General features: G+C 37.0%; 1 protein-coding gene across 6 annotated transcripts in view; it reads left to right on the plus strand.

Moving 5' to 3' along the window:
* SMG7 (SMG7 nonsense mediated mRNA decay factor) overlaps window positions 1-26,626 on the plus strand; it is an 89,780-nt gene that overhangs the window by 54,797 nt on the left and 8,357 nt on the right. For 4 of the 6 annotated variants that reach the window (XM_032392996.1, XM_032392998.1, XM_032393000.1 and 1 more), the window contains 13 exons: window positions 8,131-8,302; window positions 9,505-9,576; window positions 10,401-10,551; window positions 10,933-11,068; window positions 15,251-15,413; window positions 15,959-16,115; window positions 17,191-17,261; window positions 18,486-18,546; window positions 21,004-21,123; window positions 21,982-22,408; window positions 24,231-24,375; window positions 24,861-25,240; window positions 25,870-26,241. In XM_032392996.1, coding sequence (XP_032248887.1) covers window positions 8,131-8,302; window positions 9,505-9,576; window positions 10,401-10,551; window positions 10,933-11,068; window positions 15,251-15,413; window positions 15,959-16,115; window positions 17,191-17,261; window positions 18,486-18,546; window positions 21,004-21,123; window positions 21,982-22,408; window positions 24,231-24,375; window positions 24,861-25,240; window positions 25,870-26,241 — 2,427 coding nt within the window. The remainder of the gene's footprint in view (window positions 1-8,130; window positions 8,303-9,504; window positions 9,577-10,400; window positions 10,552-10,932; window positions 11,069-15,250; window positions 15,414-15,958; window positions 16,116-17,190; window positions 17,262-18,485; window positions 18,547-21,003; window positions 21,124-21,981; window positions 22,409-24,230; window positions 24,376-24,860; window positions 25,241-25,869; window positions 26,242-26,626) is intronic. The other 2 variants (XM_032392999.1, XM_032393002.1) reach the window with 1 other exon arrangement.

The following is a 26,626-nucleotide window of genomic DNA, read 5'->3' on the forward strand; positions in this document are numbered from 1 at the left end:
AGTAACAGCTGTGTTGTACCGGGCAAGAAATTGTCAAAATTTGTGATAATCAAGTGAGTTTTCATAGTATTATGTGTTCAGTAGAATTTATCTGGGGCTTTAAATGCTATTAAGCTACTTAAGAAATGGAGTAGATTTTTCTCCATTTTAATAATAAGCCATTATTTATCATCCTCAGAGACTTATCTTGTCCTTGGTTACATCCTGCTATAGCTTCTAAGTCAGGCAAGGTAAAAGAATAAATAAATCTTCAGGGTGCCTTGGTGGCTCAGTCAGTTAAGTGTCTGCCTTCAGCTCAGGTCATGATCTCGGGGTCCTGGGATCGAGCCCCACATAGGTCTTCCTGCTCAGTGGGAAGTCTGCTTCTCACTGTCTCTCCCCTTCCCCATCACTCATTCTCTCTCTCAAATAAATGAATAAAATCTTTTTAAAAAAAAAAACAAACAAATCTTTTGAACAGTGAATTTTCTTTAAGCAGAATCTTTTAGAAAATTTCATCTTATCCATTGTAGTAGCATTCATAATTTAATTAACAAAATGTGTATAACTTACGAGATGAGGTTTTGAAGATCTTGGATTAATGTTTGGCCATTCTCTCTGTGTTGCTTCTTGACCATTGCTACCTGTATTTTGGCTCCATTTTGGTTATATCATTTCTTTGAACAAAGGAAAAGAAAAGACTTTGTGTTGGAAGTTGTCCCATAGCCAGCCATCATCTTATAGAGATTATTTGTTTTACGTAAACTAAAACATTCTTCACAGTTCATTATTGAAAGAACTCAAGTGTGGTTCTTATTCTCAAAATTCATTTTCAAATGGATGCCAACTTCTAACAGGAGCAGTCGATACTTCTGGAGAGAGGGATTGTGGTATGCCACTAACTAGTCCTTAAAGCAGATGTTAGAGATTAATTCCACAAGTGGCTTTTAAAAGCCTACTATTTTGGGGAGCCTGGGTGGCTCAGATGGTTAAGCATCTGCCTTCAGCTCAGGTCACGATCTCCAGGTCCTGGGATCGAGCCCCATGTCCAGCTCCCAGCTCAGCAGGGAGTCTGCTTCTCCCTCTTCCTCTGCCTCTCCCTTTGCTTGTGCTCCTTCTGTCTCTCTCTTTCTCAAATGAATAAATAAAAATCTAAAAAAAAAAAGTTAAAAAAAGAAAGCCTACTATTTGTAAAGTACAATACAGATACTGAGGATATGGAGGGAAAAGAGTCTTTTCCTTTAAGGGAGCATCCAGTCTAAATGAAGAGATGGCTACATTAATAGATACTCTTTTTGCTTTCTGATTATAAAAATAATGCATACTAATTTCAAGAAATTTGGAAATTACACAAAAATAAAATATTTTTTAATTAATTCTCCCATTCAGGATAAATTACTACTTTAGTATATATCCTTCTGGTGTTTTAGTAATTTTGTACATAGTTGTACATATCCAGTCTTACATCTGCTTTATAAACATAATGGAAATTTTCCCTTGTATTGTTAAACAGTTTGATAAACATCTTTGTGTATAAAGCATTTTCTCTAATATTGGATTATTTCATGATGACAGTTCTTCACTGGATGATGAATGAAATCACTGGATGAATGAAATTTTAAAACTGTTGATACACATTGTTTTCCCAAAAGATTATCATTTATATTTTTGTATGCAAGTGTCTGTCTTGATGCATGCTTGCCAGCGTTAAGTGTTTTCAGTAAAAGTGAATGATTAAGTGAATAACTCCTATTTAATAAATGGAAAATAATTTTTCATTTAAAATTTAATGTCTGGGTTACTAGTGTTGAACTGTATTCATATTCTATTAGATATATGTATTTTATATAAATCATCTATTTACTTTTCCTGTTCATTGTTTGGACCCTATTTTTTCCATGGTGATTTTTCTGAGCTCTTTATACATGAAAGATATTGATTTTTTCCATTATTTTTGGCAAATATCTCCAGTTTCTTCTTTTGTTTTTTCATTTTATTTAGAGCTTCCTAACGTTACCAGGTTTGTTGTTGTTTTTTTGTAATATAGTTTTTTTCTTTGTCCATAGATCAGTGAATATTTAATAAGGACAATTATATTTATATGTAAAGGAACAAATAGATATAAATTATAATTTAAATCATAAAATTTGAAAATAACACCGATATCTTACAATAGAGTAATGATTAAATAAATTATGGCATATCTGTAAAATGGAAATTTATGAAACTATTATAAGTGATATTTATGAAGATTTTTTAAGATGATGAAAAAATTGTATTATTGGGTGAAAAATCATATAAAATTATGTATACAGTTTGACTCAATATGTTGAGAAATCTCAGAGAGCCAGATGCCCGTAGACAGATGAATGGGTAAAAAAGATGTACATATATATACAATGGAATATTACTCATAACCCTGACTGTATAATCGTCCCTCCCTCCCTCCATCACTACTTTCAGCTTGCTTTGTCGAGTTCCAGATTTCCATCATAACTTCTTAGAAAGATTCCGTAACATTCTGGTTGCCTTTCCGTTTTTGAAACCTAGTCTAGGTTTAAAACTCCAGTCTCATTCTGATTCAGATCTGTTTTCCTTCCCTTCCCTATGCAGTAGAACCTGGAATTGTGAATGAACACAGCTGAAGTAGGCGGAGCAGTAGGGGCTCCAAGTAGGGGCGCTGGTGGGGGGCGAGGGAAGGCATCCCCATGTTGCGATGCATTTTTATAATAGCCATTGTATAGTTTGGTTTGTCACCTTGAAACATGATTTTTGACCTTTTTTTAAGATGTAATATATATGTAACACATTTCCAGAGTTTTAATTGCACATTGATGAACCAAATCTGCAAGGAAGGAAAGCAAGAATCATCATTTTTATTGAGGGAGCATGGTATTTATAAAAAAAAAAAAAATTATGGGCAGAGGAATAATAAAATCATTCAAATTATTTTATAAGGAAAATATATGAGTGATCTAATTTTGAAATTTATTTTTTCAAATTTTTATAGTCATTGATTTTTCTCCACCTGCTTTCTTTAGGCAGTGGTTGAGCAATTACAATAATGGTAGAATAAGCGTTAATAAACTTTTTCAGATATTAGCATTAATAGGACTTTTTACTTGCATTTTTATGTTGTCTTGGTTTGATCATTGAAAGAGTTAATGGTGTTGCTAACAGTAATGTTTTATACATTTTTCTTGATTACATGCAGTGCAGATTAAGCCACCAGATTGAGGGAATAGACCAAGTCCAGATCATTGTACAACCTTACAGGCCAAGATATTGAATTTTGAATTTTAATCTTTAGGTGTAGTTGTAGGCCATTGGAAAGGAGGCTAGGGAGTAACATAATAAAGTTTGCATTTTTAAAAGATTATCCTGGCTGTTGTATGGAGGATGAATTAGTGGGGTTCAGGAATGGAAGCTAATTAGGATGCCCCTGTAATGGAAAGAAATTGATGGATTTTTGAAGAATAGCCAATAGACTTGCTGATGGACCAGATTGGATATGTGAAATCAGGGTGGGGGAAAAATTATCAGGTGACTTGAGTTATCAGATTGAGCAGCTAGATGACTGGTTGTTCCATTTATTGAGATGGGGAGTACTGTAGAGAAAGCAACTATGTTTGTGTTAAATGAGATAGGCTATTTGAGATCTAAGTGCAGGTGTCAGATAGGAAATTAGATAAACAAACTTGGAGTCAGAACAAAGGTCAGGGCTGGAGTAAATTTTATGATTACAATAAAGAACCTGATTTAGTCTGACATTAGTGTTTGGTATTTAAAACCACAGGACTAACAAACATAGTGATTTGAAGGGGCACATGTACCCCAGTGTTTATAGCAGCAATGTCTACAGTAGCCAAAATATGGAAAGAGCCAGATGCCCATCGACAGATGAATGGGTAAAGAAGATGTGGCACATATATACAATGGAATATTACTCAGCCATCAAAAAGAATATCTTGCCATTTGCAACGACGTGGATGGAGCTAGAGGGTATTATGCTAAGCAAAATAAGTCAGAGAAAAACAGATACCATATAATTTCACCTATATGTGGAATTTAAGAAACAAAACAGATGAACATAGGGGAAGGGAAGGAAAAATAAAATAAGATGAAAATTGAGAGGGAGGCGAACTATAAGAGACACTGAACTCTAGGAAACAAACTGAGGGTTGCTGGAGGGGTTGGGGGTGGGTAACTGGGTGATGGGCATTAAGGAGGACACATGATGTAATGAGCACTGGTTGTTATATGCAACTGATGAGTCACTAAATTCTACCTCTGAAACTAACCAACTAACTAAATAAATAAATTTTAAAAACCACAGGGCTAGGTGAGAACAGGTTAGCACAAGTGGAGCCACGATTGCAATGTTCTAAAATCAGACACTGGTGACTTAGAAGCCAAGAGAGAAGCATTTCAGTAAGGAGTAAGAGTGATCGACTCTGTTGAGTGCTACTGAGAAGTCAAGTAAGATGATTAAAAAGGGACCAATTAGATTTGACAACACGGAAGTCACTGGTGACATTAACAAATACTGTATTTCTTCATTTCTAAAATATTTTTCATATTGTAACATCTCTAAAACAGGGATAAGTTCACAAAAGATTGTAAGTCACTGTTCAGTTGGCAGTGTTTTTTTTTTTTCTCTCAATGTTGTGATAAATAATAGTTCATCTTATAATTTATGGTATCTTGGATTTGATGCAATGTGACTTTGGTAAAGTGGTGGGGATAGAAATCTAATTGAAGTGGATTGAGAAGAGATTGATACATGTCATCCTAAGTTGTATTTTCTGTGAAGATGGTTTTTACTTCTTAGCTGTCATTTTTTGAGCCATTTAAAGCATAGTACCTCAAGCCAGAACGAAATTCCCAAAGGAAAGATGTAACATTCTGCTACAGGTTTTTTGAAAACATGAAAGAACCGAGCAAACAGTTGTTACTCTAAAAAAGTGAGAGCCAAAAGGAAAGTATTATTAAGTTTCTGTAGTAATTTAAAAGGTGATATTCTGTACCTTCATCATTAGTTGTCCATTCTTGGCATAAGGTGAAGAGCTAAGGAGCAGTGGAATAGTTTAATACAGAGTTTTCACAGAATAATTGCCAAATATAGTTCTGCTCAACTTATGAAACATCTGTTTCTCTTCTTCAGTGCCACCTTGTTTCTGCCTCTAAACCCACTAGACATCTCTCACCCAGAATCTTTGAGTCAGCAGGAACTTTTCTGGTATCTTCATCTACAGCCCCTGGGTTCAGGCAAAGATTTTATTAGAAGACATTACACATGATGCTCCAGCCATGTTTGATTTACTTTTCATGAACATTCTTTTTTCTTCTTGATAGATGTTCAGTCTTGCCTAATTTTCCAGTCTGTTCTTTCAGTAGCTACTGAACTCCATTCTTCACCGTCTGTCATGTTTCTTCTTGTCATCTTCTACAATCATATGGTTTGGCTGTGGGGGTTTTGTTTTTTTGTTTTTGTTTTGTTTCTTCCATTTTTTGTTCCTTTCCTGTTACTTCTTGCCTTTTATATTTCCTGACTGTAACCATTCTGGGCTTTAACTTGTTCACCTAATTTGATGTCAGCAAATTTCTTGCCCATAACAAATGTATAGGTATAAGTAAAGCTGAAATAGATAATTTCTATGCTTAGTAAGAAAGGGTATACAGAACTTGTATTTGGTTATGAAAGTGGTTTTTAACTTAGAAAAAGGTGGGACATTTCAAATCCTGAGGGGGGTCCTGAGGATGTCTTATTTTATATTTTGAATTCTGCACATGTTAGAAAGGGTGGTGATAGAATCAGGGTATTTCTAATTCTGTAACTTTAGTCAAATCACTTGATATTTCTGTTGCTTTCATATCCTCATCTGAAAAAATGGAGCTTTGTAACTACATATACTGTATTGTTACTAGTTTATCACAAGGATAAGTGAGACAAATATATCAAATAACCTAAGAAATAATATTGACTATAGATGTAGATTATTTGTTGGCTTATGCTAGCTATCATGTTTGATATCCCTTGCCGCTCCCTGCCTCTTCCCTTCCCCACCCCCACTTTATTTACCTGTCTTGCTCATTTGGCTGTGAGCTCTTTAAGAAGGTAGATTTTCTTATCTCTGTTGCTTACCATGGTAACCAAATATTTGAATTAATATATTTGTAAGTAAATATTTGAATAAATGAGAGTAGAATGCAAAGAACTGTGTGGGGGCCAAGAATGAAACCCTTGGGGAGCAAGGTGGGGTGAGAAAAGCCTTTGAATAAAGGGGACTGAAAAGGAATGATTGGTAAGACAAAACAAAACAACTAGCAAAGCTCAGTGATCAGCCATAAGGTCAACTGTTTTAAATGCAACAAAGAGGTCCAATAACATGATGACTGAAAAGTGTCCATTGTATTTGTTTATTAGATAACTGGTTGTCATATGGACAACAGTTTCAGTAGAGTGGTAGTAGGTGGTGGGATGGGAAAAGAGTTTGTGTGGAAGGCAGATCATAATGGATTAAGGAGTGAATAGGAATTGAGAAAGCGGATAGCTTTTCCTTTGAAGGAGTTTGGTAAGAAGACGAAGAGACATTAGAAGGTTGCTGGAGAAGGAATCTAAGGTCAAGGGGGAGAGTGTTTGGTCTGGGGGTTTTATTATTGTTTTCTGTAGATGATGCTTGATATTTGTAGGTCACAGCAAAGAAGCATGAGAAGCTGAAAATAAATTTAAGAGTGAGAGGATGATAGGCAGGAGGCAGACAAGAATGAAATAGGTATGCTCAGACAGAAGAGTTAGTTCTGACCAGGAGGTGGTACCTTTAATAGACGAAAGGAGAAAGGAGGAAGAAATGGGTGGTCTATATAATGTCAAAAGTCCCTTCCAGATCTGTAATACCATCAGATCTGTTATGTATGCAAAGATATGAACTGACCTAGGGCTTAAGAAAATAAATCTCAAGGGGACACCTGGGTGGCTCAGTCAGTTAAGTGTCAGACTCTTAATCTTAGCTCAGGTCTTGATATCAGGGTTGTGAGTTCAAGCCCCATGTTGGGCATGGACCCTACTTAAAAAAATCAATCTGTCTATCTGTCTGTCTATCTCAAGGAATTCCTAAAGTCTGACAGATATGTTGGCTTGCATTTAAGTCATATTTGTAACCACCCAATCTTTAATGTTTTGTGTGTGTGTGTGTGTTTAAGATTATTTATTTGAGAGAGAGAGGGAGGGAGAGTGGGTAAGCATAAGCAGGAGGGGCAGGGAGAGGGAGAGAGAATCTCTAGCATACTCTTCATTGAGCAAGGAGCCTGAGGTGGGGCTCGATCTCATGACCTTGAGATCACTATCTGAGCTGAAACCAAGAGTCGGTCACTTAACAGACTGTGCCACCCAAGAGCCCTGGTTTTTATGTGTTCCTAAGAGGAATACTAGATAGATGATTTCTTAGAATTGCTTGTTGAATGTGAATGAATACCCTATTTAGGTAAAGTCTTTTTAAATAATGTTTCTGTTCCTTTTATTTTTTTAAAGATTGATTTATTCATTATTTTAGAAGGGGGGTGGGACAGAGAGAGAGAGAGAATCCCAAGCAGACTTCCTGCTGAGGGCCGGGCCCACCATTGGGCCCATCTCAGGACCACTGAGATCACTACGTGGGTCAAAATCAAGAGCCAGATACTTAACTGACTGAGCCACCAAGGTGCCCTGCTGTTCCTTCTACTTATTTATTTATTTATTTTTATTATTTTAAAGATCTTATTTATTTATTTGAGAGAAAGAGGGAGGGACAGAGGGAGAGAAGCAGACTCCCTGCTGAGTGTGGAGCCCAACTCATGGGCTTGATCCCAACGCCCTGAGAACATGACCTGAGCCAAAAGTCAGATGCTTAACCAACTGAGCCACCCAGGTGTCCCCCCTCCGTTCCTTTAAGATGCACATTCTAGATTGCTCTAATACTTGAGAATTTAAAAGATACGATTTATAATAAATGTAACCAATTATCCAATCCTATTTTCTTTGAGTCTTTGCTCAGGTCTCAATTGTATATGATATCAGGTACACATGATAAAGTATACAAACTTCACTGTTAGATCACTTCTGACTTACCAGTTCTGACTTATCACTAAATTTTGTTCATGTTTTCCTTGTAGTTATTACAAGAACTATGTACAGTGTTTAATGTAGATTTACCATGCCGTGTGAAGTCTTCCCAATTGGGAATTATCAGCAATAAACAGACGCATACCAGCGCCATAGTGAAGCCACAGTCCAGCTCCTGTTCCTATATCTGCCAGCACTGCCTCGTCCATCTTGGAGACATTGGTGAGCCTGTGGTGTGAAGGAATCGCTAATACAGGCATCTTTTTCTTTGGAGTAGTCATAGAAGGAAACTCTTTTCCTTCAAACTGAGCATGCACACACAATTTAGATAGTTGTAAGAGGAAACTGTCAAATGGATATTAAAGAACTTAAATTTTCTCAATATTTTGGGATTGGCGAAGGATCTTGAAGGTGTCAGCTTTCATGTTAAGATTTAAGTTTTATTCAGACTCATGCAGATGTAGGCAAATGAATAGCAAAAGTGTAATTAAAGCTAAATTTTTCAAAGTGGTGCCATAATATCTTCTAAATTAAAAGTCTGTACTCTTGGAATTGCAGGGTTTATAAGTTACTCCTTCTGAAGCTAGATTGTCTTCTTTCCTTCCTATCAGTGTATTAAAACCTCTTTTTAAATTGTTTCCTTTTTACAGTTAAATTTGTATTTCTATTTTATATATTTTATCTGGGAGTATTCTGTAATTTATCCTTGTTCATCCCTTTAAGGCTAACCTAAAAAGGTTGTAAAACAAATTAACTATAGGATTATGTTTCAACTGTCCTAAAATAACAAGGAATGGAGAACATCACTGCTTTAAGTTCAAAGATTTTAGATTTCTCGATGTCATAAATCATTGACCGAGGGGGTCACATCAAAGTAAGCACCAAGTTCTGCACGGAGATTCGGTGAATAGTGTATTTAGGTCGTTTTGCTTCCAGTGTATCCTGTGCACACACATACTTAATATTGCAGTAGGTATGAGGCATTTTTCAAAATCACTTTATAAGATATTGAAGAAATACATAACTTTCAGATCATATTGTATAGTGTTTTTTGTTTTGTTTTGTTTTTAAGTGCCATATAACTCACCCCTTCTTGTGGGCCGGCTCCAGGTCACCAGCATAGTCCATAGTGGGAGCTGGTGATGCATGACACTGGAGGACCTGAAAATGGGGGCTAGGTAAGCTTTAACATTGGTTACATGCTGAATGTCCCAAATAGGGAAGGCCAGATGGACACTTCACACATAATCCTATAGTTAATTTGTTTTAAAGTATTTTCTGTCTTTAATTATCTTAAATTAATTTTAATGTGTTTGTTATCTTTAGAACTGAAACCTATAGTTGCTTTGGAAATATTACCCTACTAGTTTTTTATTTGTTTGTTTGCTTGTTTTTAAACTAAATTTTCTTTTTTCTCCTCTCAGCTCGATACAGAAACCAGACCAGCCAGGCAGAATCCTACTATAGGCATGCAGCTCAGCTTGTCCCCTCTAATGGTGAGTGGGCCTCTTATGTCAACTTGTGGATGACTTTATAACAATATGGAAAATAACTCAAGGTTCATCTTCCAAGTTTTATGAAAGCAAAAGATTTTGGGGTTTTGGTATTGAGTTTTGGGGATTTGGTATTGATTTTTTTGATTTGGAGTTGTGGTCATATTCTTTTAATTGTATATTCTATATAACCAGAAATGAATTTTTTTTAGTAAGATTATTGTCAGTAAACCAGTATAAATAGAATATCTCCTAATGTGATCTAAAATTGTTTTAACAACTCTGGCTTCCTTAACTACTTATAGAATAATTATCTCTTAATACCACCATTTCCTTACTAGAAAATTTATTTTTTTATTACCTAAAAGACAGGGCTTTTGTCTTTTGATGACCTCAGAATCGGAATTAGCGGTGATTCTTGGGTTAAGTCACATTGAAATTCTTGATTCTGAAGGAGCCCCTTTGAAGCAGGGGTGGCGGTGCACGCACGGCTTCCTATGGCCATGGCTGCTTTCCTGCGCCAGTGGCCATAGAGACTCTTAGGCCCAAAAAGCCAAAAAGATTTGCTGTCTAGCCCTTTCTAAAGTCTTATTTAAACTTAATAGTGCTCTCTTCCCTCATTACGTGCTTTTTAACCTAAACATAGTATGTGCTGTCGTGGGAGTGTGCTATTTTAAATTATGCCCATTTGTAATGAGGTAATCATGAGATTTACTTTATAAAATACTCCCCTTTATTAATTTAACGGTTTAAAAACTGATCGTCTGTATTCTGATGGCAAGATTGTACATCTTGGGTTACTTTAGAATCTTCACTTTCTCCTCTAGGTCAGCCTTATAATCAGTTGGCTATCTTAGCTTCTTCCAAAGGAGACCATCTGACCACAATTTTCTACTACTGCAGAAGCATCGCTGTGAAGTTTCCTTTCCCAGCTGCCTCCACTAATCTACAAAAAGCACTTTCTAAAGCACTGGAAAGGTAGGGTTGATTTTTCCAAGAGGAGTTGGTGTAATCTGGTAGCCTTCACCTGTCAAATTTGGGCATGCGAGAACTAATAGTTACTTGTGTTTCTCTTCTGTTTGCCTAATTTCTAAAAACACAGATATATTTTAATAGTGTTGCATGTAGTTGTTGCTTGAGTTTCAAGCAATCTGCATCTGATTTGTTCCTAGTAGAGGAGTACAGGCTGCTGAATACTGATGACTCATCTGAGTGTGTTGCAGATGAAAAGTTAGATGCAGAATCCTCTCCTTGTGTATCTGGTGCTCAAATAATGTGTTTTTGCAGACTGAAACCTCTGTTAAGAGGTGTTAGCCATTTTGCTGCTTAAGATTCATGAAAATTTTTCTTTCATTTCAGCCGGGATGAAGTGAAAACCAAATGGGGTGTTTCTGACTTCATCAAGGCCTTTATTAAATTCCACGGTCATGTGTACCTGAGTAAGAGCTTGGAAAAGTTGAGCCCTCTTCGAGAGAAATTGGAAGAACAGTTTAAGGTTAGATTTTAAAAATAGAGAACTTTTTGTCTTGTCTGAATCAGGAAGCATAAGATTTGGGGGAAGCTGACTTTTAGTTTTTATGTCATTATTTAACTGTGAACTGTTGGGTAAAATTAAATTTGAAGCATATGGAATTCTTGCATACAGCATCCCCTCAATTTAAACAGAGATACCATCTTTAGAGAAACATCGCAGCAGTGTTTTCACTAAGTAGCTGCCATTTGGCAGAAGGTACCCAAGTGGGAAAAAACAACTTCCTTCCTTCTCAGATCAAGCACCTTTCTTTCTCAGTTTTGAAAGTACTACTTTTGATGGTTTTTATATTCTTAGGTAGGCTTCTGGTACCTACTTTATAATATTTCCATTCTGTAAACCTAGTTCTTTATTCTCATTGTGCTTTGATCCATTGGGATTTGTGGTAGTTCGAAGGAAACGAATGAGAATTTGATTCAACAGGACTATATTTTACTAATTTGTGTAAGGAGATAAAATTAAGTAACCTTTGTTCATATGAAAATGATCTTTTATTAGTATATTAAATTAACAGTTTAGATGTAGTATAATATGTAAAATATGGCAGGAGTCAAGATTAAATATTAACTTTATTTTTAATTCATTTATTCAACAAATAATTTGACTGCCTGTTGTGTCAGTCACTGTTTTAGTCACTGGGGTCAACAGCGAACAAGACAGTCTAAAGAACATTTTATATTAGTTGGTTACTTCTGGGTATCTAAACACTTGGGGAATTGTCTATAACTGCCTTACAGTTTTATAAGTGTTATAAAAGTAACACATTCCAGAGATTGTAGAACTTAGATACTTAAGAGACATAAATTAACCAAATATAGTCAACGCGAAGTAGTTTTTGCAGGTAATCATTTTTGCAATTGACACTTTTTATGTATAAGAGATTGTACTAAATAACTATAAGAGAAATAGTTTGTTTTAAAATAAGCTTCTAGAGTCCCCTGTTGTTTTCTGCTTCTTTTGGTGGCCTATTTAAACTTTTAGCCCATGATTTATAGAGTCGGGTGCATGAAAGGAACAGCTAATTTTTATGTCCTAAGCTCTTCTGCCTGGACAGAACAAACAAATCTAAATAGTTTTATTTTAAGTGTTCAGATATATGAAGGATTATTTTAAAATAAATTGTCTTTGTCTCTTCTGAGGTCAGAACTGAAATTAAATCTATCTTAAAAAAGAGATCCATAGGGGGTTGCTGGGGATTCTCTCTTTTGAGGACTTAAAAGTCAGGTTGACAGCCATCTTTCTTGGATGGTTTAGGTACAGTTCTGTAAAATAGCAGGGGATTGGACCAGATGACCTCTTGAGATTGCTCCTGGCTCTGTGTCTATGAAAGATATACTTCCTAAGTGGGGAGAGAGGGGGAAACTACCTTAATGAAATCTTCTCTATGTAAGTTATTCTGGTCTAGAATCTAGTCATTTTGCATTCGATTCAACCTCAAACACTGATATTCTCTTCAAATATATATATATATATATTTAAAGATTTTATGTATTTATTTGAGAGAGAGCATGCATGCATGCACTTGAGCTGGGGGGAGGGGCAGGGACAAGCGACTCCACCCTGAGCAACTGAGGGCGGAGCCCAGTTTGGGGCTCAATCTCAGGACCCTGAGATCATGATCTAAGCCAAAACCAAGAGTCCGACACTTAACTGACTGAGCCACACAGGTGCCCCTCAAATATGTATTTCTGTATATAAAGTTGCGGGGGGGTTATGTGGGCAGTTGTAAATACACTTTGAAGTATCATTCCAACACTCCGAAGTTAAACATAGTATGAGGCAGATCTATTTTAAACTTTACTCATTTCTGAAACATCAGAAGAACATTGTCGGAATGAAATTTTAGCATAGTTGAGCAAACACTCAAAAGTGTTTCTAAAGCATATGTAGATGATTAGTATCATCTACATGTAAACTTCAGTGTGTCTGTCTAACTAGCAATCATTAGCTCCTAGGTTGAGGTTTATTGAAAGATTTAAGGCCTGGGGTTTAGGAAATGAGACTATGTGCTGTTTTTTCATGGTATTTAGCTCAGTATATTCCTCAACTGCTCTTGAAAGCATCTTTCTTTTTTTTTTTTTTTAAGATTTTTTATTTATTTATTCATGAAAAACAGAGAGAGAGAGGCAGAGGCAGAGGGAGAAGCAGGCTCCCCGCGGAGCAGGGAGCCCGATGTGGGACTCGATCCCAGGACCCTGGGATCATGACCTGAGCTGAAGGCAGACGCTTAACCAACTGAGCCACCCAGGCGTCCCTATTGAAAGCATCTTTGAGTAACAGTGTGTCAGTTCTGATCTGATTTTGTTTCTGGTGAGGTGCTCTACCTACTACAGTGCAATCTAAATTTTATGAAATTACAACCAAATAGTTACACATTTACTTACAAAGGTGTGGGTTATGCCTTCACTAAGTACTTATTGAGTACCTACTGTGTACCATACACTTTTCTAGGCTCTTGGAGATAGAAGGGAGAGCAAGACAAAGTCTGTGCTTTCGTGAAATTTTACATTATCATTTGCTAGTACTTAGGCTGCACTCATGCATTAATGCTTCTGTGCATACACTAGACAATCCCTTAAAGGGCTGTAATTGTCTTCTATTGGGTATTGCCATCTAAAATAAAATGCCTGTGGATTAGTAGATACATTGTTAAATTTTACTCATAAGAAAAAAATGCTTTTTGAAAAATACAAGCTAATCTCATTTTATGCCAATATTATGTATTTGTGTAAATGGTCAGTTTATCTAAAAGGTTAGATGTAGAGATTGAAGGAGAACTTCCATGGGAGGAATCTGAAGAAGAGATACGATTTCAGGGTGTTTTACAAAAGAAAGGAAAGAAAAATGCTTGATGCCTTTGGAAAAGGAATAAGCATTCTAGATGTATATACTGGCATGGCAGATGGCAAGGAGGCTGAGAGAGAGAGTAGTTTAAGTGGAATTGAATTGTACTTTCCTGCCATGATAATGTAAAAGACCTTGCTAATAGAATCATAAAACTTAACTCTGGATATTTCAGATTCTTTATATAAATAGAAAAAAAAAATCTTTGGAGCTGGACAAAGGCAGCTCTAAATTTCTGAGATGGTAGGATCTCCTCACTGCTGGTAGAACTGTAATTAAGGTTATCTGTTTCCCACCATAAGGCTAGTGACAGTGAATCCCCATTTGTATCCATTTCCTGAGAGGGAAGGATGTTGGCTATAGGTTAAATGTAGGGTGAAGCCAGGATATCATCTCTAGTAGCTATCAGTTTGGTTAGGACTTGCGTTTGAAAAATATTTTATATGGGAATAAGCTAAAATTACTGCAGATGCTAAAGGTAGAAGGGTGATTAAGCTGAGGCCACAGCTGAGAGCATAGTTAGGTGATTTCTTTCTTATAATAACCTGTTTAGCAGGTTGCTATGAACAACACATAGTTATTAAGTAAAAAAAATTTGATGATGAAGATCATGCATGTGCTTTTCTAAAAGGGGAAAATGTCAGTGTTATAATTTGTAGAAGTTGCCTATAACACATTATTAATTGTTTTAGTATATTATTTACCCTGTGTTCCAAAGTAGGTTCTTGCTATCTACCTCATTTATAAATAAGTTTTTTTAAATGTGTCAAGCCTTTGAAAGAGTAAACTTTATGACAAATTTTGGAAGTCATACTTTATGTATAACTTACGTATGTATGACCAACAGTTCAAAAACATTTTTTAGTCTTTTAGTTTGAAATTTTCCTTTTTACTGTGTACATCTACTTTCTAGTCATTGATTCCAACTTAATATTTTACTATGTATGCATTTCTTATAAAACCGCTTCTGATGGATTAAGATGTATACATTTATTAACTGATGCCCAAAACTTTTTCCTCATCATATTAAAAAATACGCAGTTTCTCAGGGAAAAGTATTGTGAAAAACAGCTCAGAGAGCTCTGTGGTGTCTGGGCTAATTCCTTTCAAGGCAAAGAGTCAGCATGAGAAACATCAGACCACATCAGACTCGATTAAAATCCTGGGATTAAGGGTGGAGACATTTACTCATCCATAGCTCTGTTAGTCATGTGGCTAAATGCAGACCACCAGTTTAATTCTTGTGTGGAAAGTGTCTCCTGTTCTTGATAATATATGCAGTATTTCTGTTGTCTTTTACAGAGGCTGCTATTCCAAAAAGCTTTCAACTCTCAGCAGTTAGTTCACGTCACTGTCATTAACCTGTTTCAACTTCATCACCTTCGTGACTTTAGCAATGAAACGGAGCAGCATAGTTATAGCCAAGATGAGCAGCTGTGTTGGACACAATTGCTGGCCCTCTTTAGTAAGTATTAAATCATTTAATTTTCTGTGCTGTCTTCTTTGGAAAGCATAATCTTAGGCATTTTCATCATTGTAACAGAGTACTAGTGACATATGAAAATGTGTCCTATATTTCCTAATATTGAATCAGGAGGCCTAAACCCTAAGTTCTATCCTTTTAGCTACTCACATTCCCCTCATTAACTATATCTGTAACATCTTTTATTTAAGATTTTATTTATTTATTTGACAGAGAGAGAGTGAGCACACAAGCAGGGGGAGCAGGAGAGGGAGAGAAGAAGGCTCCCGCTGAGCAGGGAGCCCCATGCGGGGCTCAATCCCAGGACCCTGGGATCATGACCTGAGCTGAAGGCAGATGCTTAACCAACTGAACCACCCAGGCACCCCTGTAACATTTTTAACATAGGAAAAAATGCCTTTTTAGAAAAAAGCTATGAGGTATTTGTGTTAAGTAGACTACAGCAGAAGGCTTATAATGATAGTTTAATTTGGACTGGTACATAGTTTCAAATATCTTATGCTTCCTAAATACATTTTTTCTTTAAGTGTCTTTTCTTGGCATCCTGTGCAAGTGTCCTCTCCAGAACAAGTCTCAGGAGGAGTCCTACAATGCGTATCCCCTTCCTGCAGTCAAGGTCTCCATGGACTGGCTGAGACTCAGACCCAGGGTCTTTCAGGAGGCAGTGGTGGATGAAAGACAGTAGTAAGTGTCTTACAATTTCATATTAGCTTATGTGCTTTGTTTGTTTGATATTCATAGATATGTAGAAACTGCTTCCTAAAACACAGCATTTGAACAATGGAAGACTTTGTATTTTCCACCTACTCTCTGGAAAATGAACTGAAGACCTCTGCGTGCTTTTCATTTATTTGTTTGAATTTCTCATGTGAGACACAGTCTTAAGGATTTCTGGCTCCCTGTGTGTCCCGGCTCCTCTGCCCCTCCCCCGCCGATATCTGGCTGCCATCATGGGGAAAAAGCATTTTTCACATTTCAAAGTGAAATTGAAGTAAAACCAGTTTGTTTCTTACCTATTACAATATGCCCCAATTTTCTGTTTTTTGATGAATTGAAGTGATGTTTTACTTTTTCCATTATTTCTGTTTGATGCTGTTGATACTGCCTTAGAGTGACACCCGATTTGAGTTATATTTGCTTGTTTTGAGCATAGAAGATTGGAAATAATTTTGGCTCTCACCGTTTTCTCTGTAATCTCTACTCAGAATAATTCTGATGTTTCTTAGGAGCTTTTGATTTTACAGTGACAAATGAAAGCTTTCAGTTTACCTTGATATTTTAACAATATGTGGATTTTTTTGTATCATAAAGAAAAAGGCATATTCTGAATAGAGAATGTAATTTGTCTATGGTGTACCCTACCCATACCCTGTCACAGATTAAGAACTAGCAGTGGGTTCCATAACATAATGAATGTGACAGCTCTATCAAAACATAGTGTTGTTTCTCTAGTCAGTGTGTTCTCAGTAAGTATCAATTATGTGTTTAAAACTAACAGTTATTTTCACTAATTGTTAAATTAGGAGCCTGGGAAATGATCTACAGTAGTAGGTCTCTGTTGTGCAAATTTGACCCTTCTTGTGTATCTTTTATCTAGACATCTTTGAAATAGGTTTTAGGAAATCATACAGCCTTTAAAATGCTGAAGCAAGGGGAAAAATACATAAAGTCTAGGCCCTTAGATAATATTGTCATGGCTTATTGGTGTTCTGGTTTTCTCTATTTTAAACAAAGTCTGAAATGTCTCTTTAATTTACAGCATTTGGCCCTGGCTAATTTCTCTTCTAAATAGTTTCCATCCCCATGAAGAGGATCTTTCAAGTACTAATGGTAAGGGCTACCTTAATCTTATGTTGTTGACATTGTTCTATATCACTAATACTAGGCTTAAGGCCAAAGAAAAAACAGGCTTTTGTTAAGTGTTTGACTTTAAGTTCAGTCTATCTCAGAAGTGACTTCGAACTCTATACTCATCATGATTAAGAGGATGGAAGTAGAGCTAATGTTCTTCCAGTTCTTCCAGCAGCATATTCTCCTATTTAGCTATATTTGAATAGGAGTCCAAAGAGTGCAATACCTTTAAATTCTTTCTGTCTTCTTCCCTTCCTCCTCATTCTTACTATTTTTTTTTTAAAGGAACTAATGTGAACAGCATTACTCTGTTAAAGTAATACCTGCTTATTATAGAACATCTTGGACATTCAAACATTAAGAACAGGAGTAACCCATGGTTCTCTCATACAAAGATACTTTATGCTATTCACATGATAGTGTATTTCTTGGGACATTTTTCTTATGTGTACATACACCTGCCTGTGATTGATATCTGATAAGCTTTGGGCCTGCTTTTTAAAGTTAACATTATATTGCTAGCATTTTCCTTTGCCATTTGAACGTTTTGAAACATGATTTTTACTGGCTGCATGATAATTCTGCCCTGTGGATATGCCATCATGTATTTAATCATTGTCTATTTGCTTTAAAATTTTCCCCAGTATAAATAATTCTGCACTGAAAAATCTATAGTTTGACTCCTTTCTGATTATTTTACTCCCATCAGATCAGTGCTTCTCAAGCATTAATTTACAAATGAATCACCTGGGATTTTGTTAAAATGCAGTTTATGATTCAGTAGGTTTGGAATAGTGCCTAAGATTCTGCATTTCTTACAAGCTGGGTGATGTTGGTGTTGTTATTCAACACTTTGAGTAACAAGGAGATAATCTAAACAATGGGATTACTGGATCTGAGGCTATGGATTTTTAAGGCTGCTAGGGAAAAAAAGGTCCCATCATCTCCATCCTCCTCAGCATTGAGTAGTGGGTAAGTAGCAGAGGACAATGTCAAGGGCCCAGAGGCAACCTGCAGGAATTTGATAGATGAGTTCTGTTACCAGGATTACTGTAGAGAAGAGCAGAGAACTCTGAGCATTATAGATAGCATTTTTTTCTGTATAGAAGATTGTCATTTTCTTCATTTAGTGAACAACATTCTGCTGAATAACAGTTTTTAAATTAAAATGTTTACAAATCTTTGCTTTCTGCCTTTCTGTAGCTACACCACTTCCAGAGGAGTTTGAGTTACAAGGATTCTTGGCTTTGAGACCTTCTTTCAGGTAGGTGGCAGCTGAATGAGGTTTATTTCATTACCAGTGATTACAGTACTAAAATGGAAATCAGGCTTGGGTATAGAAGAAACTTTGATTTATCCCAACTTTGCCTTATTTTCCTAACAGCAACTAAAAGCAGAAGTTTTTGATATGAAATGGATTTGTATATGTCATGTGTTTACCTACTGTGTAATACAATACTAAGTGCTTTTACAAATATGGAGGAAAGGAAAGAAAAAGAAAATTGCTTTTCCCAAGTGATATTTATACACTGGATTTTTTTTTATAGTTTTATACTTTGTTGAAATTAGAGGGGAAGTCTCAAAAATGGGAACTAAATGTAAACCAAAGGATATTGCTTGACATTTTTCATATCAATAAAGATGATAAAACTGTTTTTACAGTCATTCTTGTCTCTTCTCCTCCTTTCAGAGGAATAACTTTATTCCTTTTCAAGTGTAACTCTCTCATCTGTGTCCTTGATCCTACCCCTTCTTGCCTCCCTACCTGTTACCCTCTCTCTGTTGTATTTCCAGTATCTTTTTATTTTTTTAATAACCAGTTACTTCTTTTAGTAGCCTAGTAACATTCGGGTATACCTTTTCTTTTTAAAAATTCACAACCCCATCTTTCTCTGATGTTGCCCTTTCTCTTCATCATCAGACTTCTTAAAAGGGTATAGTTAGTGTGTGACCCTGCTTCACTCCCAGTCATTTCTCAGACTCCTGCAACTTAAACTATTAGTGCCTTCCTGGTTACCAGACTCCATTGACTTTACAGTTTTCATCCTGTTCAGTTTTCTCTAGCATTGAGTCTATTGATCCCATTCCTTCATGAAGCCTCCTTTTTCTCAGCTCTGCCATCATACTCCGTCTCTTTCACTTTCTCTGTACCACATGCCTCAGAGTATTATCCTCCAGAGGTCTTTGCTACCCTTCCCTTCCCACCTTCTGCATTCTCCCTGGTGATCAGATCCATCCTTTTGTCTTCAGCTTTCATCTCTTGGATAGTAAGTCCAAAATTTTCAGTTCTGACTTTTATTTTGGAGTTTGGACTCCTATTTTAACAATCTGATATCCCTTATACATTTCAGACTTTAATATGACCCAAAAGGGCTCTTATTTTCCTATCTGGTCAGCAAAAAATGATCTTTCTATATTTATCTGTGTGCCATTAGCCACCTACATGAACTTTAAAAAAAAAAGAAAAATCCTTATTTCCATTAATCTTTCTCACCAAGTCTTTGTAATTCTGTGTTTAGATCCAACTCCTCCGATTTATTTCCCTTTAGTTCAGGGTTTTGTCACCATTAACCGGGAGTATAAAAAGCTTCCTAACCAACCTCCCTACGAAGAGTCCCTCTCCTTCTTTAGGTCATTTCTGCCATGCTTCCATGATTATATTTTAAATATAGACCTGTTAATGTCCCATTACTGATGCAAAGACTTCAATTCAATCACCCCCAGTGGTTCCAATATCTTTTTTAGCTTCATGTCCAAGTGCTTGATTTTTCAACCATATTTTCTGCCACCTCCACCCTCCTGTCCCCTAATACTTAACATACTATACATCCACTGTGTCCTATTCTTGAGTAACTTTTTATTCCTCCAAGACTTTGTTTATGCTATGCCTGGAACAGTCCATTTTCCTCTTCTGCCCTTCCCTTACCAACCTGTATGTACTTACCACACCTGTCAAAGTCTAGCTCTGGTAACACTCTATGAAACCTTTTCAGAGCTTATCAGAAGGAACAAGCGCTCCTATTATTACTGTGCTTATTCTTTGCATAGTTTTTATTGTAATACTCATCAAATTGATTCATAGTCTCTTATTTCATCCTTATGACAGAGACTCTTTCTCTTTCTCATTTATCTTTGTGTATTCGGCATCTAGCCTACTACCTGGCAATGGTTAGATGCTTTTAAAAAAAATCATTTAATGAGGAGAAATCTGAAAAATCCTTATTTTTTTCAGGTTGATTTACCTTTGTAATGTCAATGAGATTTTTGCTTTATATACTTTGTGATATGTATACATTTTTCTGATTTAGGGCCACCTAAAGTGCATAGATTAGCAGTTTGTTAGAATAGGCATACTCAGAGACCCCTAGCATTGCAATGGTCATTTCAAACAAATTACACAGAATACAAGGAAAGTGTTAATGAAAACTTTTATAGTAAAATTATCTTTCCTAATAAAGTATTGTGATTTATTTGAGCTCCTCATTTAGAAAGTAAAATTTAAGTAAAAGTATGTTAATGTAATGAATTTGCATGTTCTTTTTTGCTTTGTTTCATTGTACTTCAAATCTTTGGGAGCTTATATTGAAGTGCAGTTGATTACATCAAGTAGCTAGCCTGTATAGAAAAATCTGAAACCATTGCAGTTAAATAGGTGAATTTGGTTGCCTGGGAAATATCTTTAGAAGTTTAATTTTGTATAATTTGCTTATATCAATTTTAGGAACTTGGATTTTTCCAAAGGCCACCAGGGTATTACAGGAGACAAAGAAGGTCAGCAACGACAAATACGGCAGCAGCGCTTGATCTCTATAGGCAAATGGATCGCCGATAATCAGCCAAGGTATTTCTTGTCAGATACACTTACACAACCCCACATGTGTTTCAGGCTCTGGCATAATGCTATTGATTATAAACTCTTAAGTCAAAATGTTGGTAACACAAGATCAAATTATGACCTGGTGATCCTAAGTATATTCCATTTAATCTCTGTTCTCCCTATTACACTGCCTAGTGTAGAGAAATAAGCTTTGTCTCCCTTGTTAATCATGAGCTTCTGCTCTAATTTATAAACATCTGTGTAGATCTAACTAAATGGTATGTTCACAGTTATGGTGATTTGTATTGATGGGCATGGTGGTCAGTTTCAGTCAGGACAGCTCAGAGTCAGTTAAGTTTCTAGTTCTGCCACTTCCCTAGGTTTGTGTCCTTAGGATCTCCCCAGTTGATTATAACCTTTCCAAAGTCAATAACTGTTTCATATTAATTTCTATCAATCCTCATATTAATTTCTATATTCAGGCTACTGTAAGCACTTAAATGGTTGCATGTTTGAATGAACTTAGTCCTTCTGAGCTCTAGTTTTTACACCTATAAATGAGGAATTACAGATTACCACTTCAAGGGCCTAGTCTAGTGCCTTGTACTTAAGACATGCTCAGTAAACGTAGCTGTAATTAGTAGAAGACATTAAAAGGGCATGGGAATGTGTTGTGGGGATGCTAAGCGATTATGAGAATCTCAATTTTTCTGTAAAACTTTTTAAGTTATATAAAAATAGATATGTTATACTGTGATAACCCCACTGTCTCCAAGTCTTTGGGACCGGGGATGTACTGACTGTTGGGTCCAGACTCAGTTCCATTGTTAGTGTTTTTTAGGTTAATGGTTTTCATATATGGATTTATTTTTACTTTTTTAGGCTGATTCAGTGTGAAAATGAGGTAGGGAAATTGTTGTTTATCACAGAAATCCCAGAGTTAATACTGGAAGACCCCAGTGAAGCCAAAGAGAACCTCGTTCTGCAAGAACCATCCATGATAGAGTCACTGGCTTCGGATGGGAACCCAGGACTGAAATCAGTGCTGTCCACGGGCCGTAATCTAAGCAACAACTGTGACCCAGGAGAGAAACCAATGGTCACCTTCAAAGAGAACATTAAGCCGCGAGAAGTGAACAGAGACCAAGGAAGAAGTTTTCCTCCCAAAGAGGTGAGAAGGGACTGTAGCAAAGGAATTACTGTAACTAAGAATGATGGAAAGAAGGACAACAGCAAGAGGAAAACAGAAACCAAGAAATGCATCTTAGAAAAGTTACAGGAAACAGGAAAGCAGAGTGTGGCAGTGCAGGTAAGCTGTATTTAAACTATAACGCAGGTAGAGGAAGGCTCACAAAAGGCAAGATTTTCATTTTGTTCCTAAAGCCTTGAGAATTGGCTCTTCTGGAAGCTTGAATGCATTCTTTGAATGCTGCACAGTAAGGTCACGTAAGAGCTATGGTAGGTGGCTACTCCATCAGTTCTTGGAAACTGTAATGTGAGTAAAAAAAAAATCTCAACCTGATTTGACATTTTTATCAATCCTCTCCAATTTAAGTGGTTTGAAATGACCAGTTGCAGACCTATTAACTACATGAAGAATTCTATTTTCTTTGGAAAGTGTAACTGCCATTTGTTAATGTTATGTTGGGAAATTTGGGGTCTTTTATAGATCCAATAGAACCAAGAATATATTAAGGCTTATAATTTTTTGGGTTTTTTTTCAGTTCACTATAAGAAATAAATGATATTCTTGGAAAAAGGCGAGGCTCTTTTTCTTGGCATTTATACCTGCCCCAGCCAGTAGCATTATATCACTTCAGTGTTATCCTCACTCATGGGAATTTGTAAAGTAAGAATTTAAGTCTCTTGCTGGGAAAAGGTAAACACTGCTCAATTATTTGTGACTTTGTTTTTCTTAAACCTTTCCAAAGAGATACAGACGATTACATATAAACGGAAAAGGTCTTTGCTCTGTGCTGGTTTCATTTATACCATTAATGTTTGAACAAAGACCTAAGTAGCCATTTGATTTGTTAGTACATTTTGGCAAATGTATTTGTTTGCAGTAGGCATGAGGGCCCTTATTGAAGCCTGCTTGCAAATTAAGAGTGCCTTCAGGGTATTTCACCTACAGAGTTTTTTGGGGAAACAGAGAAATAACATAATAGTTGCATTTTAAGATTAATAGTAGGGGGAGAAACAGAGAAAAACATGGTAGAAATTGAGAAAAGGCATGGGAGGAGAGAGGTGCTGGGGAAAAGCAAAGAACAAACCAAATGAACTATAAAGCCAAAGGGCCAGTGTTTTAGGGATGAGTCCAGTATTTCCTGCCTGCTCTGCCTCCGTTCTCTGCAACTGCCTCCCAACAAGGGCCAGACTGAAAATCTCCTTTCTGGTCTCTCTTCCCTCTTAAATCTACTTCTAGATGATTAAAGAAAGCCTGACAGGAGTCAGTATATTACCACTCTCTGTACCTCATCCTAAGGTCTCTGTAAATGTCACCTGTTTTCCTTCATTTTACTCATTTTGAGCAACCCAGATGACATCATATTCTCTGTGGCTCATTGTGTAGGATCTCGGGGCCTGCTCCTTACTGCTGAAAGTATCCATATTTATTCTAAAGGGGTGTCAGCCTGGGGGGCGGATACCTGACTGGTATGCTTAAGGCTGCCCATATGAAATTAAACTGAGGACCAAAGTATCTCCCCTGTGGGTTAATAATCATTGTTATTAATTCATAATTCATGTATGTTGTTTAATGAATCCAAGTATAAAGGGCCCTGGGGTCCATAGTAGGTGGCTTAAGATTATAGGCAAGTTTTTTAACCTGTTGGCGAGATGTGTCTCATTTGTAAAACAGATGAACTTTCAGGTCCTTTCCGTATTTAGTATTTTTATGATTTTGTGAAAGGAAAATAATTACACTAGTAAAACTAAGCCCTTATATCTTTTATTGACGATTAAATAATTTATTTCGATTTTCCCGTGTTTAATTTAGGTAAATTTAAATACCTTCATATGCTTTTTTTTTTTTGGACATAATGGGGTTTTAAATAGTTTCTTAGAGTAGGTGCTTCTTTCTGACACATTTGAGTTTCAGATTATTATAGTTTTGCTTCTGTTGGTCATAGGTAAAATCCCAGACAGAACTAAGAAAGACTCCAGTGTCTGAAGCCAGGAAGACACCTGTAACTCAAACCCCAAGTCAAGCAAGTAACTCCCAGTTCATCCCCATTCATCACCCTGGAGCCTTCCCTCCTCTTCCCAGCCGGCCAGGTAAATATACATTTTATACTTTGTTCTACTTAATCTTACCTGTGTATGAGTTTCTGCTTGTTAATTGAATAATTTATAGTCTACTGGAGTTATATTACTAAACCATAATGTTAAAAGGTAGGAGGAAGTTCTCGTTTCTCTAATGCTTATGAAGTTATTTTTGAGCCATTTCTCTAGTTTATATACAAATGCATGTTTGTTATCATGGCAGAATTCCCATCACTAAACTTGACATTTAAGAAACCATCTTTAGAATACTCCCGTTGCTTCAGTGGATAGAAATAGCAGCCACTACTCTAATTTAATTCTTGAAATCAAGTTAAAGATTGATGCTTGATAAGTCTCACTTGATGGTTGATCCCTGTTTTTTATAATTTATTAGAGGACCTCCTCTCTACCCCATGTCCCCCTCAGATGACTTATTTTTGTCTTTCTTTTGCTAAGTACCTTTAGAACTAAAGCTGCTGTGTTCTTCTATTTTGAAGGGTTCCCGCCCCCCACATATGTTATTCCCCCTCCTGTGGCATTTTCTATGGGCTCAGGTTACACCTTCCCAGCTGGTGTTTCTGTCCCAGGAACCTTTCTTCAGCCTACAGCTCACTCTCCAGCAGGAAACCAGGTGCAAGCTGGGAAACAGTCCCACATTCCTTACAGCCAGCAACGGCCCTCTGGACCAGGGCCAATGAACCAGGGACCTCAACAACCACAGCCACCTTCCCAGCAACCCCTTACATCTTTACCAGCTCAGCCAACAGCACAGTCTACAAGCCAGTTGCAGGTTCAAGCTCTAGCTCAGCAACAATCCCCCACAAAAGCTGTGCCGGCTTTGGGGAAAAGCCCTCCTCACCACTCTGGATTCCAGCAGGTAAGTTACAGTCGCGGGTACTGTGCAGCTGAAATAAGGAGGGAAGGCTGAAATTATTCAGTGTTTGATTCACTAGAAATACTGGTTAGGCTTTCAGATGCTTTTGCTGTGTAAGGATTATGGGAATGCAAAAATATTCTCTTTGCTGTTGAGGCAATTTCACATGTGTTCCTTTCTCTTGTAAAGGATAATAGATCTTAAGTACCATTCTTTGCTGCTGCTACTTGTCAACGTTGTAGAAAGGACTTTGTATAAATAATTCTCTCCTATTTGAACATTAACTACGGAAGGGAAATAGAATCATAATCTTAATGAGGTGTTAAGGATAGGACACCATTCTTAAATATATTGTCAACCCCATGGTACTTGAGGCAGGAAGGGGGAACACACACACACACACACTCATTTGTTCATTAAATCTCATAAGTAATTGACTTGAAAGGGAACGTGAGTTCAGTGCCCATCATGTGTTCCCAGAAAGCTCTGTGTATTGAAAAACCTAAAGGGTAAAGGACTGCTGAGTTCCGTTGGTTGTAAAATCTCTCAGGTTCATTCTGTGATTTCCTGAGTATTGAATGTAACATTGCATTTTATCCTAGTCCTGATGACAGGCATCTCTGATTTTTCAGTATCAACAGGCAGATGCCTCCAAACAGCTGTGGAATCCCCCTCAGGTTCAAGGCCCATTAGGGAAAATCATGCCTGTGAAACAGCCCTACTACCTTCAGTCCCAAGACCCCATAAAACTGTTTGAGCCGTCACTGCAACCTCCTGTAATGCAACAGCAGCCTCTAGAGAAAAAAATGAAGCCTTTTCCCATGGAGCCATATAACCATAATCCCTCAGAAGTCAAGGTCCCGGAATTCTACTGGGATTCTTCTTACAGCATGGCCGATAACAGAGCTGTAATGGCACAGCAAGCAAATATGGACCGCAGGGGCAAACGGTCGCCAGGAGTCTTCCGTCCAGAGCAGGATCCTGTGCCCAGGATGCCATTTGAGGTGTGTGTCCTTTCCTGTCACCAGGCACAGCGGAGAGAGGTCTGGGGCTGCATATCTTTTGAATTTCTCAAGTAGATGTTTATAAAGGCCACTCGGATCCATTAGTGCCACAGCGTGCTGATGACTGACTGGTGTGGCTCTTGGCCTCCTCCTCACAATTGCACAGCCCGATTGGATCTGGGGGAGCTGAGGAATCCCGTTACTGATGTGCAACTGTGATGGTCTGGCAGAGAGATGGTGTGGAAATCTCTTATCACAGCATGTTAGAGCATTCTGAAACAAAGCTCCTCTCAGTTGGGCTGAATCATCTAAGTTTAAAAATAGGTTTACTGCGTATTGAAACAAATTGCTTTCTGAGAGGAACAGAGTCAGCCAGTTATCTTTG

The sequence above is a fragment of the Phoca vitulina genome, unplaced genomic scaffold, assembly GCF_004348235.1.
Source record: "Phoca vitulina isolate PV1807 unplaced genomic scaffold, GSC_HSeal_1.0 scaffold71, whole genome shotgun sequence".
Classification (NCBI taxonomy): Eukaryota; Metazoa; Chordata; class Mammalia; order Carnivora; family Phocidae; genus Phoca; species Phoca vitulina.